This window comes from Lichenostomus cassidix, chromosome 1 (genome assembly GCF_008360975.1).
Source record: "Lichenostomus cassidix isolate B80296 chromosome 1, HeHo_3.0, whole genome shotgun sequence".
In the NCBI taxonomy this organism is placed as follows: domain Eukaryota; kingdom Metazoa; phylum Chordata; class Aves; order Passeriformes; family Meliphagidae; genus Lichenostomus; species Lichenostomus cassidix.
In genome coordinates, this window is record NC_139479.1 from 113,464,812 (window position 1) to 113,485,478 (window position 20,667).

Below are 20,667 nucleotides of genomic sequence, written 5' to 3' on the forward strand. Positions count from 1 at the left end.
TTGCTTGTTAGGCAATGCATTTGTCTCTCTCTGGACATTGAAGGTGTTGCCTTCTCAAAAGATGCTGCTTTATTGGAAGAAAGAAGACCAGGTTGCTCCAAGCCCTGTCCAGCCTGGCCTTGGACACTTCCAGGGATCCAGGGGCAGCCACAGCTTCTCTGGGCACCCTGTGCCAGGACCTCCCCTTCCTCCCAGGGAACAATTCCTTCCCAATATCCCATCCAATCCTGCCCCTGGCAGTGGGAAGCCATTCCCTGTGTCCTGGCACTCCAGGTGCTTGGAGAAAGTCTCTCTCCATCTTTCCATTGGTCACAATTAGGTCACCCCAGAGCTTCTCCTCTCCAGGCTGAAGAACCCCAACTCTCCCAGACTTTTCTCCCAGCAGAGCTGCTCCATCCCTCTGACCAGCCTGGTGCTCTGAACTGGAAGCTTCTAGGGATACCTGTGTTCATACCATGTTCCATTTCCCTGCAGAATAAAGGTGATTAAAATGAAAACAGGGAACGCAGAAAAGTTTCACCTCCATCTGTGGAGAATTCACTGCTTTTGCAAGCCTTGGCTAAAGGTGTGTCCCACCATGTGTGGAGATAAAATCCCCTTTCTCTGGAGCCCCTGTGGAGCTGGGAAGTGCTGTGGACACACTTCCTTGGGATTCAGAGCATCATCTGCTCCAGGTGTTTCCAGAATTGTGATTCTTTGGGATAACCAGAGCCTTGAGTGGCTCTTAGAGTCCTCAGATATTTCCAACATTCCTTCTTTCTTACCAAGCCTTCCCACTTTCTCAGGAGAGTTAAGGAAGAAAGGGATGCTAAATAACCAATCCTTCCTAAACCCAGAGAGTGTAGGGGAAAGATCAGCCGACACTGAAAAAAGGGCATTTCTGGGTTGAAACACAGTCGGCAGCAGTCAGCAACATTGTATTTCATTTTTATAAACAAATTAATAACTGTTTATAAACAAATGTATCACTGTTTAGAAACAAATGTTGCCCTGTTAATGAACTGTATTTCTATTTGTAAACAACCATATTTCTATTAATAGACAAACAATTGTATTTCTGTTTATAAACATCCTGGGGTGCCAGGATAGAGATCTAATGAGAGCATTGGCTTTCCTGGTCTCTAACCAGGCTTTTCTGCTGCCATGCAGGGAAACAGGCAGGAAAATGGGATTTGCTGGGATGCAGAGAGAAGGTCACTGCAGTCATTCCTGTTCCTACACCCACATGTACCACTGTGAAAAGCAACCAAAGTGGTGTCTCTTCATTTCAGGTAAGCATGAGTAGATTTTTAAAAATTAAACTTGGAATTCTTTAATCTCAAGGTCTAAGCCACAGGAAAAAACAATAATGAAAAAAGGCTTGGTCGTAAATATTTTAGCACTTTTAACCAAGTCATTTTAAAATGCCTTAGCTGAAGGCTGTGGATGGCAGAGCAAGAGTTACACCCACTGAGAAATAATAACCTGCTTCTCAATCATTATTTCAACAATAACCTGCTTTAAAAGCATGACAGTGTGCTGGGGGTCTGCCAGGTCTTTTAGCGACCCGATGATGACACAAAGGAATTAAGCTGCCTGTTCTAGGATTCAGCCAGGGGCTGCTTTTCCTCACTCCTGCTCACCAACCTCTGCAGCAGACTGAGCTTCCCAAAAGCAGCCACTGAGCTTCCAGCTTCCCACTGGAGGCATTTTAAAAAGACCTTTCAAGGCCTTTAAAAAGACCCTGCTCTTCCCTGTCCCACTGTTCCGAAGCTCCTGGAGGACACCAAACAGAGGAAATGCTGGAAAACTGCAATAATAATTCCTATTTTCAAAGGAAGGAAAAGAAGAATCCAGGGAGTTTTGTGTTGCCTGGCAAGCACTTGCATGGAACAATTATTTTTTTAAATAAGTGGGAGGAAATAAACAGGAATTAATCTAAATCTGTCAAAACCAGGCTTTATTAATTGGATGAATATCCTTCTTTAAGAGCTCAACCCTCCATGGGTGAGGGAAGGGGTCCCTAATAAGGCTTTGATGACCCCAAATTCAGGCTGAAATTCTCCCTTCTTGCACCACAGAGGGATCACCCCATCCAGGCCAGAACTTCTGCCACCTTTGTGGTCAGGATTTGTTATAAATTGAATATTCTCAGCCCTAATTTCTAAGATATTTTCTTTTCCAAGTCAAGAATTGCTTTGTTGGCATCAGGCTCTGGAGGATATGGCAGTGAGGTTGTCTCAGTGTTGCTCACTGATCATTCCTTACGGGAATTTTATTTTCCTTTTTTAACACCAGCACCTGCTGATGATATCACCTGACGCTATGACATTACCAAATAATCACGTTTTAAAAGAAACTGAATAAGAAAAGACGGTGGAAAGCAAGTTTCTCCCAGAAAAGAGCCTGCAGAGTGTTCCTTACAGTACCACAGAGAATAAAAAAGCCTTGCTGTTGGACACCTTTGTATTTCATGCATTTCTGTAGCCCCAGATGATGAGTTAATGGTGTGAATTTTCACTTTGGTGCTTGGGTCTTGCTTTCTAAACAACTGTGCTCAGCAGAGCTGCCAGCTTTGCTTCAGAAGGGAGAAGAAAAGTTTCACTGCCAGACTATTGGAAAAAAGAACCCTGTCTGTTGTTTATTGATTTATTTAGAAAGCACACACAGCGATGCACGGGGAGGGGACAGAGATGCAGATGGGGTGAGCAGAGAAATCCAGCCCAGCAGGAAGAGCCGGCCGCTTCCCGGAGGATCGGGAGTACATCAGTCTGGGGGAGCATGGCAGCTGCTGGATTTTCTCCTCCAGATTAAAAAAGGAACCCCAGAGAGCCTGTGGGGAGCAGGAATTGCTGTCCCCAGGCCAGCAGTGCCCCACGGTGCCCGCAGGCAGGCTGGCTCCGTCCTGCTGGCGCTCAGGCCATGCTCTCCTTCCTCAGCGAGCGCCGCTGCTGGCACGTCAGGATGCTGGGGAAGGATGGCCTCCCCTTCGGCCTCGACCTCTTCCTCAGCTTCTTCTGGTGCTTCAGCGAGATTCCCAGCTCCTCCATGATGGCGTTGAAAGAAAGACACTGCGGGGAGAGGGGATGGCGTTAAACACTGCCCGGGATGGCACTGGACAGTGCCTGGGACAGGAGATGGCACTGGACACTGCCCAGGACAGGGGAGGGATGGCACTGGACACTGCCCAGGACAGGGGAGGAGATGGCACTGGACACTGCCCAGGAGAGGGGAGGGATGGCACTGGACACTGCCCACACAGGAGAGCCCAGCCAGAAATCAACCCCCAGGGTACAACAGGTAACTGCACACATCAGGGTTTTTTTGCCTAACTCAGCTTCCACCAAGTTTAATTTAACTTTGGCTTAATTCAAGCTGCTTATGAATGTTGCTGAAATTCTCCACAGGCCTGTTTGCCATGTTTTGGTGGTTTTGCATCCCAAAACTTACCCTTTTAATTTCCCCCTGACCTTATATGACCTTATGTACCTTAGTCACAAAAACCCATGAGTGTGCTAGAGAAAACAAAGAAGAGTTTTTGAAGATTTCTTTGTGGTTTTGTTATTTTCCCCTCATGATGTGAACAGACATTTCTAAAATACAGCCCAGCCCTCAATCTTCTTCTTTCTTTGGAAAGGATCTTTTCAAATATTGTGTGTTGAAGAAAGGAAATAATTACCACAAGAATAAGGGAGCTGAATGGTTTAGAAAGAAAGAAGAGATCTTTGTTCTTCCCACCATCACAACGTTCACAAAGACTTTTGGGGTAAGTGGAAACATCTTTGAAAATCCACAGCTGGAATAATTACACATAACACAAAGAAACACAAGGAGCCTTTAAGAGGAAGTATCTGGCTTTGCAAAAACAAAGATTGTTCTATGCAAATATATCTGAATAGATGATTTCCATACAAAATCAAGTGATGGCAGCAGTGGGAAACAAAGCTTTAAGCACCTTACCTTCATGGAGCTGAATAAAGAGTGTGAGCCTGGCTCTGCAGCCCTCAGTGCCCCAGTGTGGGCGTGAATTTTAAGGGTCCTGTGTGTGCCAAACCCTCCCTTTGCCAAAATAATGCAGGAATTCCAGCAGGACTTCCCTCTGGACACAGCACTGCTGATTTCCAAACTAATAAACCCAAATGCTCTGAGTGGCTGACTTGGCCTGGATTACTGCTCTCTACGATCTCAGCTTTAATGGAGTTTTTTAAATCTGGATTACAGAGTGAATCGTGAGCTCCGTGGTAAACAGGGACAGGATCCTATTAACCCTTTGTAGCATTGACCAGGCTTATTTTTATTTTCTGTCCCCGTGGTTCTCACTAACCTCCTAACGTGTTGTATTTAATCAGAGGCATCAGCCTCTGCAGAGTGCAGACAGGGATGATTTCTGCAGATGAGAGAGTGCATTTTACTGCCTTGTTAATAGGCTGGTGTTTTAATTTTCCAAACGGATTCCTATTACTCAGACTGTGCAATAATCACAATGCCTTTCACATTCATCTCCACCAAACAGCCCCATGCAGATCATTTTGCATCTGCAGAACATATTGCTGGGAGGTTTATAGTATCTGGTTTGTGGAGCGCCCAGTGGTTCCACTTCCAGCTGTCTGGAATTTTAAAATAAATATTATCAGGAACACTTCCAGATATTCTTGGGAAAAGTGCTCCAGAGCAAGCACACCCTCAGCCAGAACAGTGTGGGATTTACAGGAAAGCCATGGACAAGGGAATTCCACAACATGGCCCTCTGAGAAGCACCTGCAAAGCAGCCTTCAAAAAGGGGATGTTGACATGAAAATTTGATTTAAAAGGATAATAATACATTGTTCTTTTGTCTCATATCCAGGTATCCAGACTGAAAGGGCTGCTTTAAACCCCCTTTTTTTCCACACTGTTCAGTCCACTCGAAGGTCTGCACAGAACAAGAGCAGAGTAGGCACAGAGTGATGCCTTTTACAACTTAATAATGAATTTAACATTTTGCTTTCAGCCAGCTTAACTTTCTCATTCTGGCAGTGTCAAAATGCTGCAGGCCATGGCATGTAAAAGGAAATGTCATCCTTTAAAAACAGAACAGGTTCTGCTCTCCGTGTGTGATGTGAGACTCTTTCTCTGTGCCCTTTGGTCATTTCAGCAGCTGTTGAAGCTTAGTCACCAAGTCCCAAATCCTTCCTTACTCTCCCATGCAGAGGTCTGTGCTAAGCTTTAGCAGAATTAGAGATTCAGAATTTAAAAAAAAACAAAACAAAAAACATCCGTAAAATAAGTAGAAACAATGAAAAAAAAGGAAGCTGTAGTCAGGATTTATCAATCTGTTGCTTCTGCTGCTGAGCTACCACTGGGGATATTTTAGTTGCATTTTATTAATGCCTCGCAAAACCAACCAAATAACAATAAAAATAACAATAAAAAGCTGCCCCAAACACAGTGCGCTGTGTTGAAGCCCTGAGAACTGTGAAAATCAAAGGATGGGGGGCAGATTTCATTCTGCAAGAACTCCTGAGTAGCTCAGGGACACAGGAGGAAGTGCAGAAGTCAGGACTTTTCTCCTGCACCCATAGCTGGGACACTGACCTGTGTCTTGTGCTGAAAGAAAAGTGATTTATCTGTGCACAGAAGCAAAAAACATCCAAAATAGACCTTCCTGATGAGCAAACTGCTGCTGGGGCACGCTGAGAATCTGTGTGAGAATTCTGTCACCATGGCAGGAGGAGATCCCCAAATTAACTCTTCTAACCTGCCAGAGTCTACTGAGCAGCGATTGTCACAACAGTGTGACAGCAATCTATGGTTTAACTGAACTCTTCCCACTTCCAGGAACTGCTCCTCTGTGCCCTGTTCCCAAGGAAAAACCAGCAGAGCTGCTCTCCCACATCCTCCAAACACCAGGGATGGCTTTGGAGAGCTCTTTTTGGATGGAGCTGCTCTGTAATTCCCCCAGGAATTGCTCCCAGCCTGTGGGGATGGCTGAATCCAGGGAAATGATGGCTGTCACTGCCAGTGGGACTGTTGGGACTGGCAGATGGAAAATGTTTATCCAGCAAGTGACAGAAATGCCCTGGATCCTGCACTAATCCAAGGAACAATTACAAAACCAGTCCAAGCTGCAGCCCAGAGGACTTCCTGTGTGGAGCAATGATGGGAGATAAACACATTACACATCTTCCCTCTCCTCTGAGAATTAAGAGAAGCTGAATTTAATTAGTTTTAAGTCTCTTCTACTGGTAAACTGCAAATAAAAAGTGCTTTCCTAAATCAGGTGTTCAGAGGACCTAATTCAGGTCTTTGCTGGCAAGAAGGAGCATTTTATGGAGAAGCAGAGCTTTTGAGGCCTCATTCAAACAAGTTAAGAGACCATTCTGAGCAAGACAATTTCTGCAGCATCTGGAGCGGAGCATAAACTTCGAGCCACGGATGAGCAGAGGAGAATTGGTACAGCTCAGCTGTGAGAAGCACAGCTTTGCCACAAAACCACTCCAGCCTGCTGCCAGCAGGGTCAGAATTGTCCCAGTGCTGAGAGGAAATCCCAGGGCACTGCCTGCTCTGGTTTTCCTCAGGAGCCAGAGGGAAACAATTCAGGAAGGAGCACTTGGGGTGGGAAGGCATCCATCCCAACGAGTCCCTGCCTGCAGAAATGGCCCTCAGGAAAACAGATCCATGGCTTGTTTGATGAGCAGGGACTCCACAGGGCAGGAAAACAGAATGTAGGGGTGAGGGGTGAGAGAGGAGCTGGTGAGACTGGTGGGAATCTGGGATACAATGGAATACAGAGAAAAGGTTTTGGAAACACAGGTTTGCTGCAGTTCATGACATCCCACCAGCTGGCATTTCCATGCACTTGGTGCATCTCCAATTGTTGACATCTGGTTTTTGGTGGCAAAACCACATCCAGTCCATTGTCCCCTGCCCTGCCAGTTCCTCACTGGCTGAGGCCTGGAGGAAATCCAAGTGTTGTCCTTCCAGGGTATAAAACACATCCAGTGCCAGCCTCCCACACAAAACATCCCACCAGGCGTTCAGTATGCAAAGCCATGCCAGGGCTCTACTGTCTGGGATAAATTGATATCCCAATTTTTCCAGTGTTACAAATGAACATCATGAATTGCTCAAACAAGACAATGGAGTTGCTCTGTTAATGGTCTGCACGGGTTTTGCCTGAGGGTGCTCCTGTTGAATATGTTCTTAATGGTTACACGGCATGAAATTTAACTGATAGATCTGATTCTGAGCTGTGATAGTGACTTGCAGGCTTTGACTAATGAATTTTAAATGGAGGGATTAAAATTCATTAAATATTGACACAGGGAATAAGAGATGCCAACTCCACATCTCTGGCTGCTTGTTCCAGGGGTTCAGGAAGTTAATGGAGGCCTGCAGGGTGTTTGGAAAGTTCCTGAGGAGCAGCAGAGACCAGGCTAAATGTTCCACCCTGCTCCCAGTGACGAGGCTGTCGATGCTCTTCTCGGCTTGGGGAGGAGACGAAAAGGAGGTCAATCATTTTTCTTACCTGCAGCAGGCGAATTACCCCAGGACATGACAAGATGACAATTGCACACGAGAGGCTGTGATAATTCTGAGAGGCTGTGATAATTCTGAGAGGCTGCTAACCTGCTGGGCTCCCTGCCGGCCGCGGTGTAATTATCCCCACGATATGCATTTAAACTGCCCCGATTTTGGGGCTTTGGCTGTTTGCTTTAGATCTCTGAGGCTGTGCCCTGTGTCAGTGCTGTGCCCTGTGTCAGTGCTGTGCCCTGTGTCAGTGCTGCCCTCCCCGGACACACCTTGCTCCTGTCCTGACTACACCGTGTGGATGGAGGGCTGCGCTCGGACCCCTCGCTCCTCCCGGATTAACTTGCCACAGTCTAACTCCGTGGATAAGGTGGTGCCAGAGGTGGAGTTGGACGGGTGGGGTTGCTTACACTGCAGTCCGTAAAAGAAACAAAAGGCCTTTGCATGCAAGAGAAGAGAAATGGAGACAGTAAATAAAGGAACCGAGCAAAACTGAAAACAAGCATGAGAATGATTCAAAAGGCATTGAAATCAAAAGAGACTCCAGTTATGGAAACAGAAAAGTCACAGGTTGTATTCGACAATGCTTTGGATGAGCCAAGTGATAACACACCCTGCACAGCACTTCCCATCTAAGCTGCTTATTTCACCAGGGAAAAGAGAAAACAATCCCAGAGAAAACTGAGAGAATCACTGGTATTGGGCTCTCTGGGAAATTGCTTCTGGAAAAGAAGCAGGACGTGCCACATTAACTCACTTAATGATCTTCATTATTAAGCAACACCTTGCTGTGCAGCAGCAGTGCAGGTGCAGGACTGGGGTGTGTGCAGCCCTGAACTCTGTGTTATTCACCCCACACATTGCTCACTAAATGAACATTCCTGATCTTTAGGGCTGCTTGAGTCCTGGCTTCAGGGAGGGACTGCCTTTCACAGACTCCTGAAAGGTTTCCAGGATATTCTGCACCATGTTAGCACTTAAACGAAACATTTTAATTATACTAAATATTTTAATTCGCTGCAACTGTTCTCCAAAATGTATTTGAATAAAAGATCTCCCGAGACATGAACAAAACAAAGATACCAATACATTTTTTATGCATTTTGTGCTAAAATGGGCCAAAGTACTAATTAGAAAGCTGCAATATATGCAAATACTTTAATCCTTTGTCTCTGCCTCATCCCAAACCAGGGACACTTTGACTGACATGTCCTGGGGTTGCTCCATGAGCTGCATCTGTTTTCTGTGGGCAGTGACACTGCTTTAAATGTAAACCACCTCCCAGAGTGAGTTCAAAATGTTCCCTTCTCCTCCCACTCATCCCTGCTGCCCTCGGGGAGGTCCTTTGCCTGCACAGCCATTTCTGGCATTTCTGTCACCACCCTTGCAGGATGACACCTTGGATGAGGATGGGGAATGCCCCATGGAAAAGCTCCTGCCTTTCCCACCTGAAAGTGCAAAGGGAACTTCAACAACCCACTGGGAGGTATGAGCCTCCTCTGGGAGCCTGGAGTAAGGAATGGGAACCTTTGGGGATTCAGGGGCCACCCCGGTCCTGCAGAGTGGGGTTCCATTGTCCCTCAGGAAAGTCCTGCTGGAGTGAAGAGGAGTCAGGAGGGCCACAGCAGGGGCCCAGGACAGAGTCAGAACCAAGTGCCCCAGGACAGGACAGGCTGGTGACAGCTTCAGGAACACTCTCCCAGTTCCTGCTCATGCCCTGCCTCCTCCACAGGGCTGGTGCTTGGGTAAATGGCTGTTTACACTCGATTTTCATGATTGATCTTTTCTCACCAACTGCTCTAATGCTCAAGGCATGATTTACACACAGCATTTCCTTTGTTTTCCCTCTGCCCTTTTAAATTGCTCATTACACTTCAGTGGAGCTATAACCAGAATTTCTTTGGCTCCATAATCTTCCTTTACAGTGGCATCCATCACCTCTCACTCCTTCGAAGTGCATCCTTCAGCACAGCTTGTAAACCCCTGGCTCTGAAAAAAGATGCTTTCTAGAGCAAGAGGAAAATGACACTTGGGATTTGCTTCCCTGTGTTACTCAATGGGCTCGTGTTGATGCCATATAAAAAACCAACAGCCCCGCTGTGTTTTATTCCTTTCCAATGTAATTTTATTCTCAAAGTCCTAAAGTTCAAGTAGAAACTGTTTGAGAAATTAATTGCCCTTGTTCTGCACTGCCCTACTAAGCAGCACTAATTGGACCGTGGGTGAGGCACTTCCCTGTCCTTATTAATAAATTATTTGCCATTAGAGCCAGGAACGCCTGGCGAGAGCTGAGCAGCACGAGATCTGCCCCGCAGCGAGGAGGGCTGTGCTGCAGCCACCCAAACACAGGAGCAGGGGACACTAGGCAGGAGCAGGGGGACACTGGCAGGTCACTCACCTGCTCGATGTCGCTGTTCTTGCGGGATTTGTAGATGAACTCCCCGATGGCCACGAACACGGAGAGCACCAGCCCCGCCGCCAGCACGATGAAGATGCCGCCGATGTTCTCCACGCCCAGGGCGCTGGCTTCCTTGCTGTCCTCCTCGGGGCAGCCGTTGCCTCGCCACCACTTCTCCTTCATCATGTGCAGCTTGCCCTCCTCCTGCAGCTGCAGGATGGCGATGGTGATCTTGTCCCTGTATGGGGACCCTGCGGGGACAGCGAGGCCTGGCAGGGCTGGCAGCGAGCAGCTGCTGCCGGCTGAGGCACGAGTGCTCCCTGAGCACAGGATATTCCAGCCAGGAAGGCTGGTTTTCTCCACAGCTGGAGGTGGGGAGGGGAGTATCTGTTGGTACCTGCCCTGGGGACTGGGAAGCAGAAGGCTCTGCTGGTGCAGTTATTTGAGAATTCATTATGATTTTAGGGTTTCCCAGTGAGGTTTATTTAAGCCTTGGCAGTGGGTTTTCTTGCTAAGACATTCCTCCACATCATATTTGGATATTGCTGTGAGCACCCTTGGAGAATTTCTGCTTTGCATCCCTTCTACGACTCCAGCATCTGCTGGTTTTTGCTGCTGCATGGAAATGAGTGGCTGCCCCAGAAAAGTAAATCCACAGGCACTCAGACACTTTCCCTTCTCATTTACACCTGCACCACCCACAGCTCCACCTCAGCTACCTACAGCTTGCCAGAACACTGTGTGAATGAGTCTTCTTTATTGTAATTTGCAACAACAGTGGCCCTGCAAGGTGAAAGTAGCAGCTACTTCCTGCTTTTGGTTTGCAGGCCATCCCTCACTAAATGATGTGTGTGCAGGATCTAGTGGAAGGTGTCCCTGGCCATGGCAGGGGTGGCACTAGATGGGCTTTGAGGTCACTCCCAATCCAGGCCATTCTGTGATTCTGCAATTCGCAAATTTTCCTAAACTGCCATTTCACCAAAAGTCACATTTTGCTGCATGGTAAAGGTGCTGCAAGCTCAACCTGATAAAGGCAAACCAAGTTTCAAGACAGACTGTGTGCCACAATTCCAGGGATCATGTGGCACACACAGACACAGGCATTTTGGAAAAATCTCACTGAGGCACCTCTCCTGTGTCCTTGTGCATCGAAATAGCCCTGGAAATTCAGCCTCACAGCTGCAGCTTTCCTCCTTATTTTGCTGTGCAGGACATTATTAAAAATACTTGTCCCATGAATCCACGTGTCCCTCCCTGCTTCCCATTTCTTTTGTCCCCCAGCCCTGTCTGAGGAGAAGCAGCGTGAGGAACATTGCAGCTCCTCGTTTGCTGTGCCAGAGCACTGCCAGCATTGGGCCATGCTGTGACCACAGCTGCCAGGAGACATGTGGCAGACTATCCCAAACCCATTTGGGAAGCCAGACACCAGCACTGCTTGAGGCAGCCAGCTCTGACAGAAAAACGTGTCTGCTGTAAGAATGGCTGATTTGTGTGTTTGCTGTTCCAGACCCAAAAATAACAGCACAGGAAACGGGCCAGAAACACCTCCAAACACTGGCTTTGCAGAGAAAAGTGAATTATTACCACTGAAAGCAGCAGTGCCTCGCAGAAGAGAGAGCAGAATTGATCCTGCCTTGGGAGAGGTTTGTCCCCTGGAATGGGTAAGACTGCAGGACTCATCCATTCCCCTGTCTGGAAGGACACAGCTGGGGGGTGAAGTGAAGCAGCCAGAGTCACAAAGGAGGATTTGTGGGGCTGTTCATTCCTTCCTGTGATGTTTATGTTGCCATCAGGATCACCACAATTCATCTGGAGGGGAACAGGCACCTCTGTATTTCTGTGTGTGCTTTTAGAGTTTGTCAAACGTGCCTGGAGAGCTGTGTTGGTGGTGGTTTATTGGAGAGCTCTAAAGCCACCCACAAATCCATCTGAACACCTCTTTGAATATTCAGTGCCTTAGTTATGGCCTCTGAGCTATTAACAAACCTCTTAGGCCAAGAAATGCATTTATCTACTTCCTTAGCAGTCTCCCAAGGAACTGGGAAGAGCTTTAGTGCCAGAATTACCTGCATCAGCACTGGCAGTGATAGTGGAGTATGAACTTCAGTGTTAAGGGTCACAGACAAGCCTTTTTTGTCTTTTTTATTTTCCCTGCAATCAATACTCTTGAATGCTCTGAGAGAAATAACAGAGCCTTGGGGGTCCCTCTGAACAGCAGAAGGTTTATTTTGTTTATGGAATCAATTGTTTATGAGGTGCTCGATGGTACTGGATTATTGCCACAGTGCTTGGGGATATCTATTCCCCTGGATTTTGCAGGTTTTCCTTCAGAAAAAAATAAGGGTACACTTCTCATACAAGAAACATCTTATAAACATATTTCACAGCTGCATTTCCAATGGCTGCACTGTCTCTGAGGATTGCCATCTGCTCCAATTACTCCTTCATTGTTCTTGGTTTAAAGTTTTATAACTGCAAGGAAACTCTTGCCACAAGTTTGTCATTCCTGGGGACTTCAGCTTTTGTATCATTTTCCTCAGGGTGCCAAGGCTGCTTTCACACATCCCATGGAAAAATACACTTGGAATGTCATGTGTGTGGCAACTTGTCTGAGGTGCTCAGCACCACAAAGAATGACAGTTCCAAGTGCAGAGGTGTTTTTCCCGTGTTTATACCTGCTTTGTCAGGGAATGGATGAACCAACCCACAGCTGGACAGGGCTTGGAGCATCCTAGAGTAGTGGAACGTGGGTGGCACTGGATGAGCTTTAAGTTCCCTCCCAACCCCAACCCTTCTGTGGTTCTACAATTCCAGGACAAAATGTGACTCCCCAGTGCCAATTGCTCACAAGTGCACACCATGGGCAGGGACACCTCCCACTGTCCCAGGTTGCTCCAAGCCCTGTCCAACCTGGCCTTGGACACTGCCAGGGATCCAGGGGCAGCCACAGCTTCTCTGTGGGCCTCCCCACCCTCCCAGGGAACAACTCCTTCCCAATATCCCCCTAACCCTGGGTTTGTCACTACGCATCCACTCTCCCTTGTCCTGTTTCTGAGGTCCCAGGAGTGATCCAGCCATTTCCCTCAGGGGCCATTTGGGGTGTGCTCCCCACAGCTCAGCCTCTTACCGATGGGGGTGCCCACGCCGTAGCCCTTGGAGTCGATGAGGCCCCCGATCTGGGTGAGGTTGCAGTTCCTCTGGGTCACGTACTCGATGCTGGTGGACTCCATGAGCAGGGCGTAGTCGGTGGTGAGCACGCGCTGGATGCCCTCGTCGTTGTTCTTCACCAGCGCCGTCTGCTGCCTGCTGCTCATGAACGCCCACATCTTCTCGTACGTCGAGATTTTGGATTTCTGGCCAGGGAAAGGAGGCACGGAATCACACCAGCACCCCAACTGCACTTGCCAAATGCTCCTCAGCCTTCTCAGCCTCAATGCTGGGGTCACATCTGGGTTTCCTTCCCACAGCATTTATCCCTCACTGGGATTTATGATGAGGAATCTCTTTTTTTCCCCCCACTTTCTTTGCAGTGCCAGGAACTTCATTACTTGCCTGGCTGTGAAGTGCTCTGAAGTTTTCCAGCACCCAAAGAGCTGAACCAGTGCAGCTGGGCACTGCTGCCCTCAGACACCCCACTCTGCCTGCCGGGTGCACAAAGCATTCATCTGCCTCTGCTGGGTTGGGATCACTTGCCTAGAAGGCACGTACTTCAGGGATAAAGTTTGAGAAACAAACAAAGCAACTCCTGCTTTGTGCTTTCCATTGCAATCACACTTAAGGATGTGATCCTTTTGCCACAGGGCTTGAAGGAAGCATCTCCTCTGGCCCTGTCTCTGCTCTACAGCCATCTCAGCTGATTCCAGGCTCAGTTCTAAACCTCAGCTTCTGGAGGATTCCTGTGAGAAGCTGGTTTTCTGGTTCTTCGGGCTTTAAATGCCTCACCTGTAAATCCAGTATCTGTGAATGTCACCTAAATCCCAACTCAGCTTGGCAAGCCACAGGATACCACTAAACTCTAAAGGCGGCTAAGTGGCTCTTTACAAGTAGAAATAATTTTTACTGCTCACTTGGGAATATTTTTGAAATTGATGCTATGTTTATGCACCAGACTGAGTCTGACAGGGAATTTACTGGAAGGATGTATTCCTTATTCAGAAGAGTTTGCAAGAAAGATCTTGGCTTCTCAACTTGCCAACTCCCTTTTTTTTCAGGATAAATCCTATGCCAAACTGTGGCCTTTGAATTTTCATTAATTTCAGTGGAAACACAGCTGCACTTTAGAAGGTAGGAGCTGGCACAAGCTGCAGCACAGGATTAAGATCTGTTCTCACGGAGGGGCAAGAAAGCCATGGAAGATTTATGGATGTGCTGGAAACAGAGCAGGGCAGCAGTCTGGAGAAATAAATATGTCACTGCTTGGGGATGGGAAACATGTTGCCTTCAGCTGGACTTCTCCCAGATTTGGCCATTCCCACAGATGGGCAAGGCTGCCTGGGATGCTGCTGCCTCTCCCTCCTAGAAGGCTTAGGTGTCCTGAGCTGCCCATGCCCTGTTTTTGGGGTATTTTCATCTGCTCTGGCCAGATCTGAGTTCTGTGCACAGCGAGGAGGCTGACTCTGAGGTTCCTTTCAAAGTCAGAACCCCATCTTCCCCCCACAAATAATCTGAACTGCTTTTGTTTTCTTTGCCCCCCGCTGTCTGGCTAAAAGGTAGAGTCACTGCAGAAACTTCCTCGAAAAATATTTCATCTTTAGGATAATTTTTTTGGGGGGGGAAATATTGTAACAAGGATACTGGTGTCAGGCATTCCAAACCAGTAGGCAATCACTGGTTACTACATGCATTACAGACACCACTAACTGAAAAGTATGCAAGCTTGAATAAATGCAAATAGAGCTTTCAGAAAAGCAGTGGAACTACCTTGCTTTTCTAATATGATTCCCAATCCCCATCCCATCCATTCGCTAGACTGTGTAATCTCATCTTCCAGGGGCTTCCTGCTGCCACCGTGAGCACAAAGTCCTAAATCAAAGCTCTTTAGGGTCTGCTTTGTGCCAGGATCTTTTCCTGTGCCTGATGTCCCCAGAAATCCTTTTTCCCACGTGTGTCCCTTACAGTCCTGAAAACCAGAAGCATCTGGGCTTTGCCCCTCACGTCCTGCATGTCACTGCCTTGTTCCTCTCCCCTCGAGGAAAACCCAGCACATCCTGGTTTGCTTTAAAATACCCTTGGTCTGAAAAAAATCTTTGTTTCCCTCAGCATTTCTTGGCTTTAGCACTGTTTGATTTGACAAATCCCATCCTGCAACACAGGAAGCACTGGAGATAAAGACCCTTCCTCCCCCTGTGCACCCCAGCCCTGCAGGGATGGACATCCTCCTTCCTCAGGGTGTGTTTGCTGCTGCCGCAGCCCTCGGCGCTGATGGCTCCTCTCCCTCTCCCTATTCCCAGCATTTCAGCACTCCAGGGCACCGGACAGCTCCCGGGAAAGAGGCACAGTCCGGAATGTTCGAGCAAAGGTACTCAGACCTACTGCAGGATTTTTAATTTCAAGCTTTGGACAGGACAAAGAACGCCTAATCTTGTGAGGATCTGGAGAGGCTTCCATAATAAAGGTCATAACACCTGTTATAAAACACTGTGAGTGTTTACAAGTGTGATACATCCCATTTTTCACGCATTTTCACTGTGTCACCTTCTCTCTGCCAGGGAATCCATCCTGTTTCTGCGCTGTCCTTCCCCTGTGCTTGTGTGCACATCTATTTCAGGCACAAGCAAACTGGCACATGCAGTGTATAAATATTTAACCACCATGTCTGAAATTTTTCTTTTAGAGGTTTACACGCTTTTAAGCTTACTGATTTCTGCCGGAGGGATTAATGGTGCAAAAAGAAATCAGTGTAAAACGGAAAACAAGCCTGGGAAATTTGTTCTGAACTTCAGGATTTATTTCCTCTATAAACACATAGATGCAACAGGTTTTGAAGTTTTCTCTGGATGGCCATTATCCCTTTTCCCTGAGAAGGGCTGGTGGCTGTGGAAGGCTCAGGTTGGAGCAGCTGTGCATTACACAGATGTTGTTTCGCCCCAAGTGCTGCTTCCCCACAGAGCCTCATCCCCTTCAAAGTCTCTGTGTGTGTGACTCTCCATAAACACCATCCTCAGCTGCCACAGGGAAAAGCCTGATCCCAGCTCATCCTGTGCCCGACTTCCCTGCTGACTGCTGACGAAGCTGCTAATTAATTCTGTCACAGGATTTTTGTGCATGTATTCTATATTTAGAGCTTGTTGGCTTCTACACTGACATTTTATGAGATTATCCATTTTTTAGGTAATTAATACTAATAATGAAGGGAAAAAAACCAAACCACGATTATCACAGTTATCTACCAAACAATTAGCCACAGAAAACTGTGTTTCATATACAGATGTGCTCAGGTGTGTGCTGATAGTCTGGGAAATACTGACTGTGGAGCTTTAAAAAAAGGGACAAACAAACTGTGGAATTACTGCGGTGCAAATGTGGCTTCCAGAGTTTTCCATCTGCTTTTTAGTGAGGGGGTTGGAATGAAATAGGATCCCAGCTGGAGGAGAAGATCCCCATGCCCATGCCCTGGCTCCCATCAAAGGCTATTTCTTTTTGCCCTAATCAAAGGCTATTTTTTTTGCCCTACCTTGAAGAAGGTCATTGTGGATCCATCTCTGACAGCCCCGTACTCGATCTTGGTCTGCTTTGCCAGGTCATCCGCCGAGTCGATGGGAGATTCCATCCTCTCCACGGTCAGGAAGGCAGCCAGGTTGGCAGTATAGGATGAGATTATGATTAAGGTGAAAAACCACCATATTCCTCCAACTATTCTGGTGGAAAGAGCTTTGGGCATCAGCTCTGATCCTGTTACAACACCATCAGAACAATCACGTTAAAATGAGGCTGAAAGATGCCACTGCTGATACCACAGACTGGTTTTAGGCACAGAATGCTTTTATGAGCTGTAGCATGATAAAATGATTTCAACAATAATCTCACAGATGCACAGCTGACATTTATAATGGTAACACACTGGGAAGGGGATGTGTGCCATGATACATGACAAATGGAATTATCCTTGGGTCTAAGCCCCTTACCTCTCTGAGCTAACCATCCTTGTGACATTAACCTTGTACATCCCCAGCAAGCTACACTGGTAATTTTGTCTGCTCCTGGAATCCCTTTGTGCCCGAACACTGCAATCAATTCTGTAACCAGAGCTCTTTAGCAAACACTATTCTGCTCACAAGCTACCTGACAGGAACAGCTCCCAGGAGGAGCCAGCCCTGTGCATCCTATGAACACATCTCAGCACAAACAGGGAGATCAATACAGCTCCCTGCCCTCCAGTGACCCTCAGCTCAACCCCCTTCCTGTAAATGTGTGCTTCACATTGGAAAAATCAGAGGGTCAATGGACATGTCCCTCAGACCTGCAGGGCCGTGCAAAGTTTTGACAGTGTATTTAACACTCATTATTGCTGAAGAGGTTTCAGCAGGTCTCTGCCACTGCCATAAATCCCCACAGAGTAGCATGTTGTTACCTGCACTGGCAAGGTTTCTAAGCAGCTCAGATAACCTCTATTCAAGCCACAGGGCTGAAGCTTTTGATGTGACAAATGTATTTTTATTACTGGAAAAACACGTTGACATCTTATGTCTCCCCAGCTATTCGATGAGTTCTGCAAGAAATTTCAACATGTTACAGAGAACCTTTTCCGACTTTGCAAAAACTCTGGCTATGACTTTTGGGGCAGAGACCAAAAGGGTAAAATCTTCCCCACCAACCAGCAAACAGATTGAAGCTGGCTTTGTAAACACGGAGCTGAGTCTCTTAAAGGTCAGAGCTAAGCTTAGCCCAGGGGTTGGAGTGTGTTGACAGAACTGCCAAACAGCGAGAGCAGTCTGAAAGCAAGAAATCTCCCTTGAAATTTTCCAGTCCAAATGGAGTTGTTTCCAGATCTGTAGCTCTGTCTGGGTTTGTGTTTGGGGTTCCACTGTACTTTCTTGCTTTTCAGGTTAAGTTTTTTTTTTTGTTGTTGTTGTTTTGTTTTTTAATACAATGAACTATTTCCTTGTTGCTCTCTATTTTGAAGCTGGGTTTGAACTGCAAAAGCTGTGCTGATTCAGGTCATCCTGACAGAATTCTTGCTTTTCATCTTAGGCAGCCATACAAATGGAATTCCTACACTTGGCTCCTGACGCTGTGACACACTCATGGAACCTGCCAGCACTGCTCAGGAGTGGATGGAAAATCCCTGTGTGCTGCATTTGTGGGGTGAGATTCCAAACTCCCTGTGACTTCCTGCAGCAAACATGGTTTGTGGGAAACAACATGCTCAGTTCACAGTCTGGTAACCCTGCATGGAGTGACTGCTTTGGGGAGCTCAGAGCAAACCCTGAGCCAAGTGGGGCAGCACCACTTCTGACCCTGCCATGGTTATTCCACTGTTCACCTCTCCAGTGTCTCAGTTCCAGCAAAAGGCATTGATTTATCAGAGAATAACTGAGTGGCCTGGGCTGGAGGGACCTTAAAGATTGCCCAGTGCCACCCCCTGCCATGGGCAGGGAAACCTTCCACTGTTCCAGGCTGCTCCCAGCCCTGACCAGCCTGGCCTGGGACGCTTCCAGGGATCCAGGGGTAGCCACAGCTTCTCTGGGATACCTGTGCCAGGGTCTCACCACCCTCACAGGGAACAATTCCTTCCTAATATCAAATCTAAACCTACTCTGTCAGTCTGAGTCCATTCCCCTTGTCCTGTCCCTCCATCCCTTGTCCCCAGTCCCTCTCCAGCTCTCCTGGAGCCCCTTTAGGCACTGGCAGGGGCTCTGAGCTCTCTCTGGATCCTTCTCCTCTCCAGATGAACAACCCCAGCTCTCCCAGCCTGGCTCCAGCCCTGCAGCAGCTCTGTGGCCTCCTCTGGACTCTGCAGCAGCTCCAGGTCCTTGTGCTGTTGGACCCAGGGCTGAGGCAGCTCTGCATGTGGCGTGGGTCTCACCTCAGCAGGGCAGAGGGGCAGAATTCCCCTTCCCTGCTGCCCACACCGTGGGATCAGCCCAGGATCTGCTCCATCCCCACCCTCCCCACCCTGGCACTCTCCTGCCCTGTCCCGTTCCCTGGCTGAGCTGAGGGACAGCTTTCCTTTGTGACAGTGACAGCTTCCCTGAATGGATTGGATGAAATGTGCCCTGTTTGGATGCTTTCAGAGGATGCATAACACATCTGAGACTTCCAGGGGAAAAACAGGGGAAGCAGCATCTAAATCAAAATGTTGCCAGCAAGACTCGGGGGCAGAGACAATACTTGCTGAAGTCTCTCTAGTGCCTTTTTATGGCAGACATGACAGCCAATCCTGATCCAGACTTTGCTCACGCTCTGTAGAAAAGAGAAAGTCTGATCATCACATTTTCAAATTTAATCACAAGTGGCTTCCAATCAAGCATAACGAGCAGCTGCTGCCACGGAGGAGGAGCGCAACGCTAGACCCAGACTTCCCCCACCACTCACGTCATGTCCAAACTCTTCACGTGACGATGATGCACAGACAATCACACCACAAGTTTGCACATGGAAACATTTGTGTTGCCTTACAAATGTTTTTTGGGTTGGCTTTTTTTTTTTCTCCTTTTCTTTCCTTCTTTTTCTCTCTTTCATTTTTTTTTGGTTTTGAATCTTCTTAAAAGACAAGCAGAGTCTGGTTGGGGCTGACTGTCATGTACCCAAGGTAGTGGTAACGAGCAGACACTGCATCCCACAGTTTGCTGTGGATGATGGTAAACTCCAAAAAAGGCAGGACATGGGAACACAAAATCCTGGGGCACTTTCACACACAGGGCAACCACAGTTATATACACACACCTGCCTGATACTGTAAAACCTCAGCCTGTGTTTTACTGAGAAATTGGAAGGAAAACAAAACAGAAAAAGCTCCAAAACAAAGCAGAAATGCTCTTCTTTCATCCAGCCTCCTTCGAAGCAATTTCTGTGGGGAAGCTCTATATCCTCTCAATACAATAATGCACTACTAAAAGCAAGTGGTGCATCTTAGATAAACACGAACTTTATTCTCTACCATATCTAGGGAAAAATCCTTTTTTTTTTTTTTTTTTTAAATTTTGTTACTGCTACTTCTGTCTGCTTAAGAGGAAAGAATAAACTGTACCTGTATGAATGCAGAGGTGGTTTTACATTCCTTACTTAAATGTTTAGGAATTTAATACCAAGATACTTCAGGGCTTTCCTCTGGATTGCCTTTTTGGTTGTTGTGGGGTGGGGTCTTTTTTGTTCAGCTTTGATTCAACTCGAAATGTTTGTCAGAAAACATTTTCTCTCTTTTCAGTGGACCTTGGTTTTGGTGAAAAGTGATTTAACTGGAAACCTTAGAACATAAATGCCATAAACAAATGTGTTTAGTACACAGATCTATTTCACATCCCACATGGAGTAAGCTTTGCTGCCCCTCCTTGGCATCTGAGTAAAATGTCAGCTGTTTCCAAAATCATCAGCAACAGGGGTTTGTGACTGGGTTAAGTTAAGGCTTCTATGGTTGGATGCATTTACAGAAGGATGGGACTCAAACCTGCAGAAAAGCCATAGAAAACAAGGGTTTGGTTTGGTTTTGGTTTCAAACAATGTGTTTGACAAGTGCCTACAAACTTAATGACCCTTCTGGAGAAAGAGCATCTTTCCTTGTTTGGCAGCTGGAACAGCTCTTCTAGGCTGTTTGTGTTGGGATGGAGCCCAACATTTTCCTG

The 20,667-nt window shown here is 47.2% G+C and overlaps 1 protein-coding gene and 1 long non-coding RNA gene across 4 annotated transcripts in view; one reads left to right on the forward strand and one right to left on the reverse strand.

Moving 5' to 3' along the window:
- Positions 1-2,594: 2,594 nt before the first annotated feature.
- The window catches only part of GRIK1 (glutamate ionotropic receptor kainate type subunit 1), a 90,310-nt gene continuing 72,237 nt past the window's right edge, over positions 2,595-20,667 (reverse strand). For 2 of the 3 annotated variants that reach the window (XM_085077604.1, XM_085077617.1), the window contains 4 exons: positions 16,560-16,777; positions 13,014-13,239; positions 9,887-10,137; positions 2,595-3,050 (listed from right to left, as the gene is read on the reverse strand). In XM_085077604.1, coding sequence (XP_084933730.1) covers positions 2,895-3,050; positions 9,887-10,137; positions 13,014-13,239; positions 16,560-16,777 — 851 coding nt within the window. In that variant the 3' untranslated portion in view covers positions 2,595-2,894. Of the gene's footprint in view, positions 3,051-7,760; positions 7,927-9,886; positions 10,138-13,013; positions 13,240-16,559; positions 16,778-20,667 lie in introns of all 3 variants that reach the window. The other variant, XM_085077611.1, reaches the window with a different exon arrangement.
- On the forward strand, positions 17,792-20,088 carry LOC146445621 (uncharacterized). The gene is made up of 2 exons (XR_014855585.1): positions 17,792-17,930; positions 18,077-20,088. It is a non-coding gene; the product is annotated as an uncharacterized LOC146445621 (long non-coding RNA).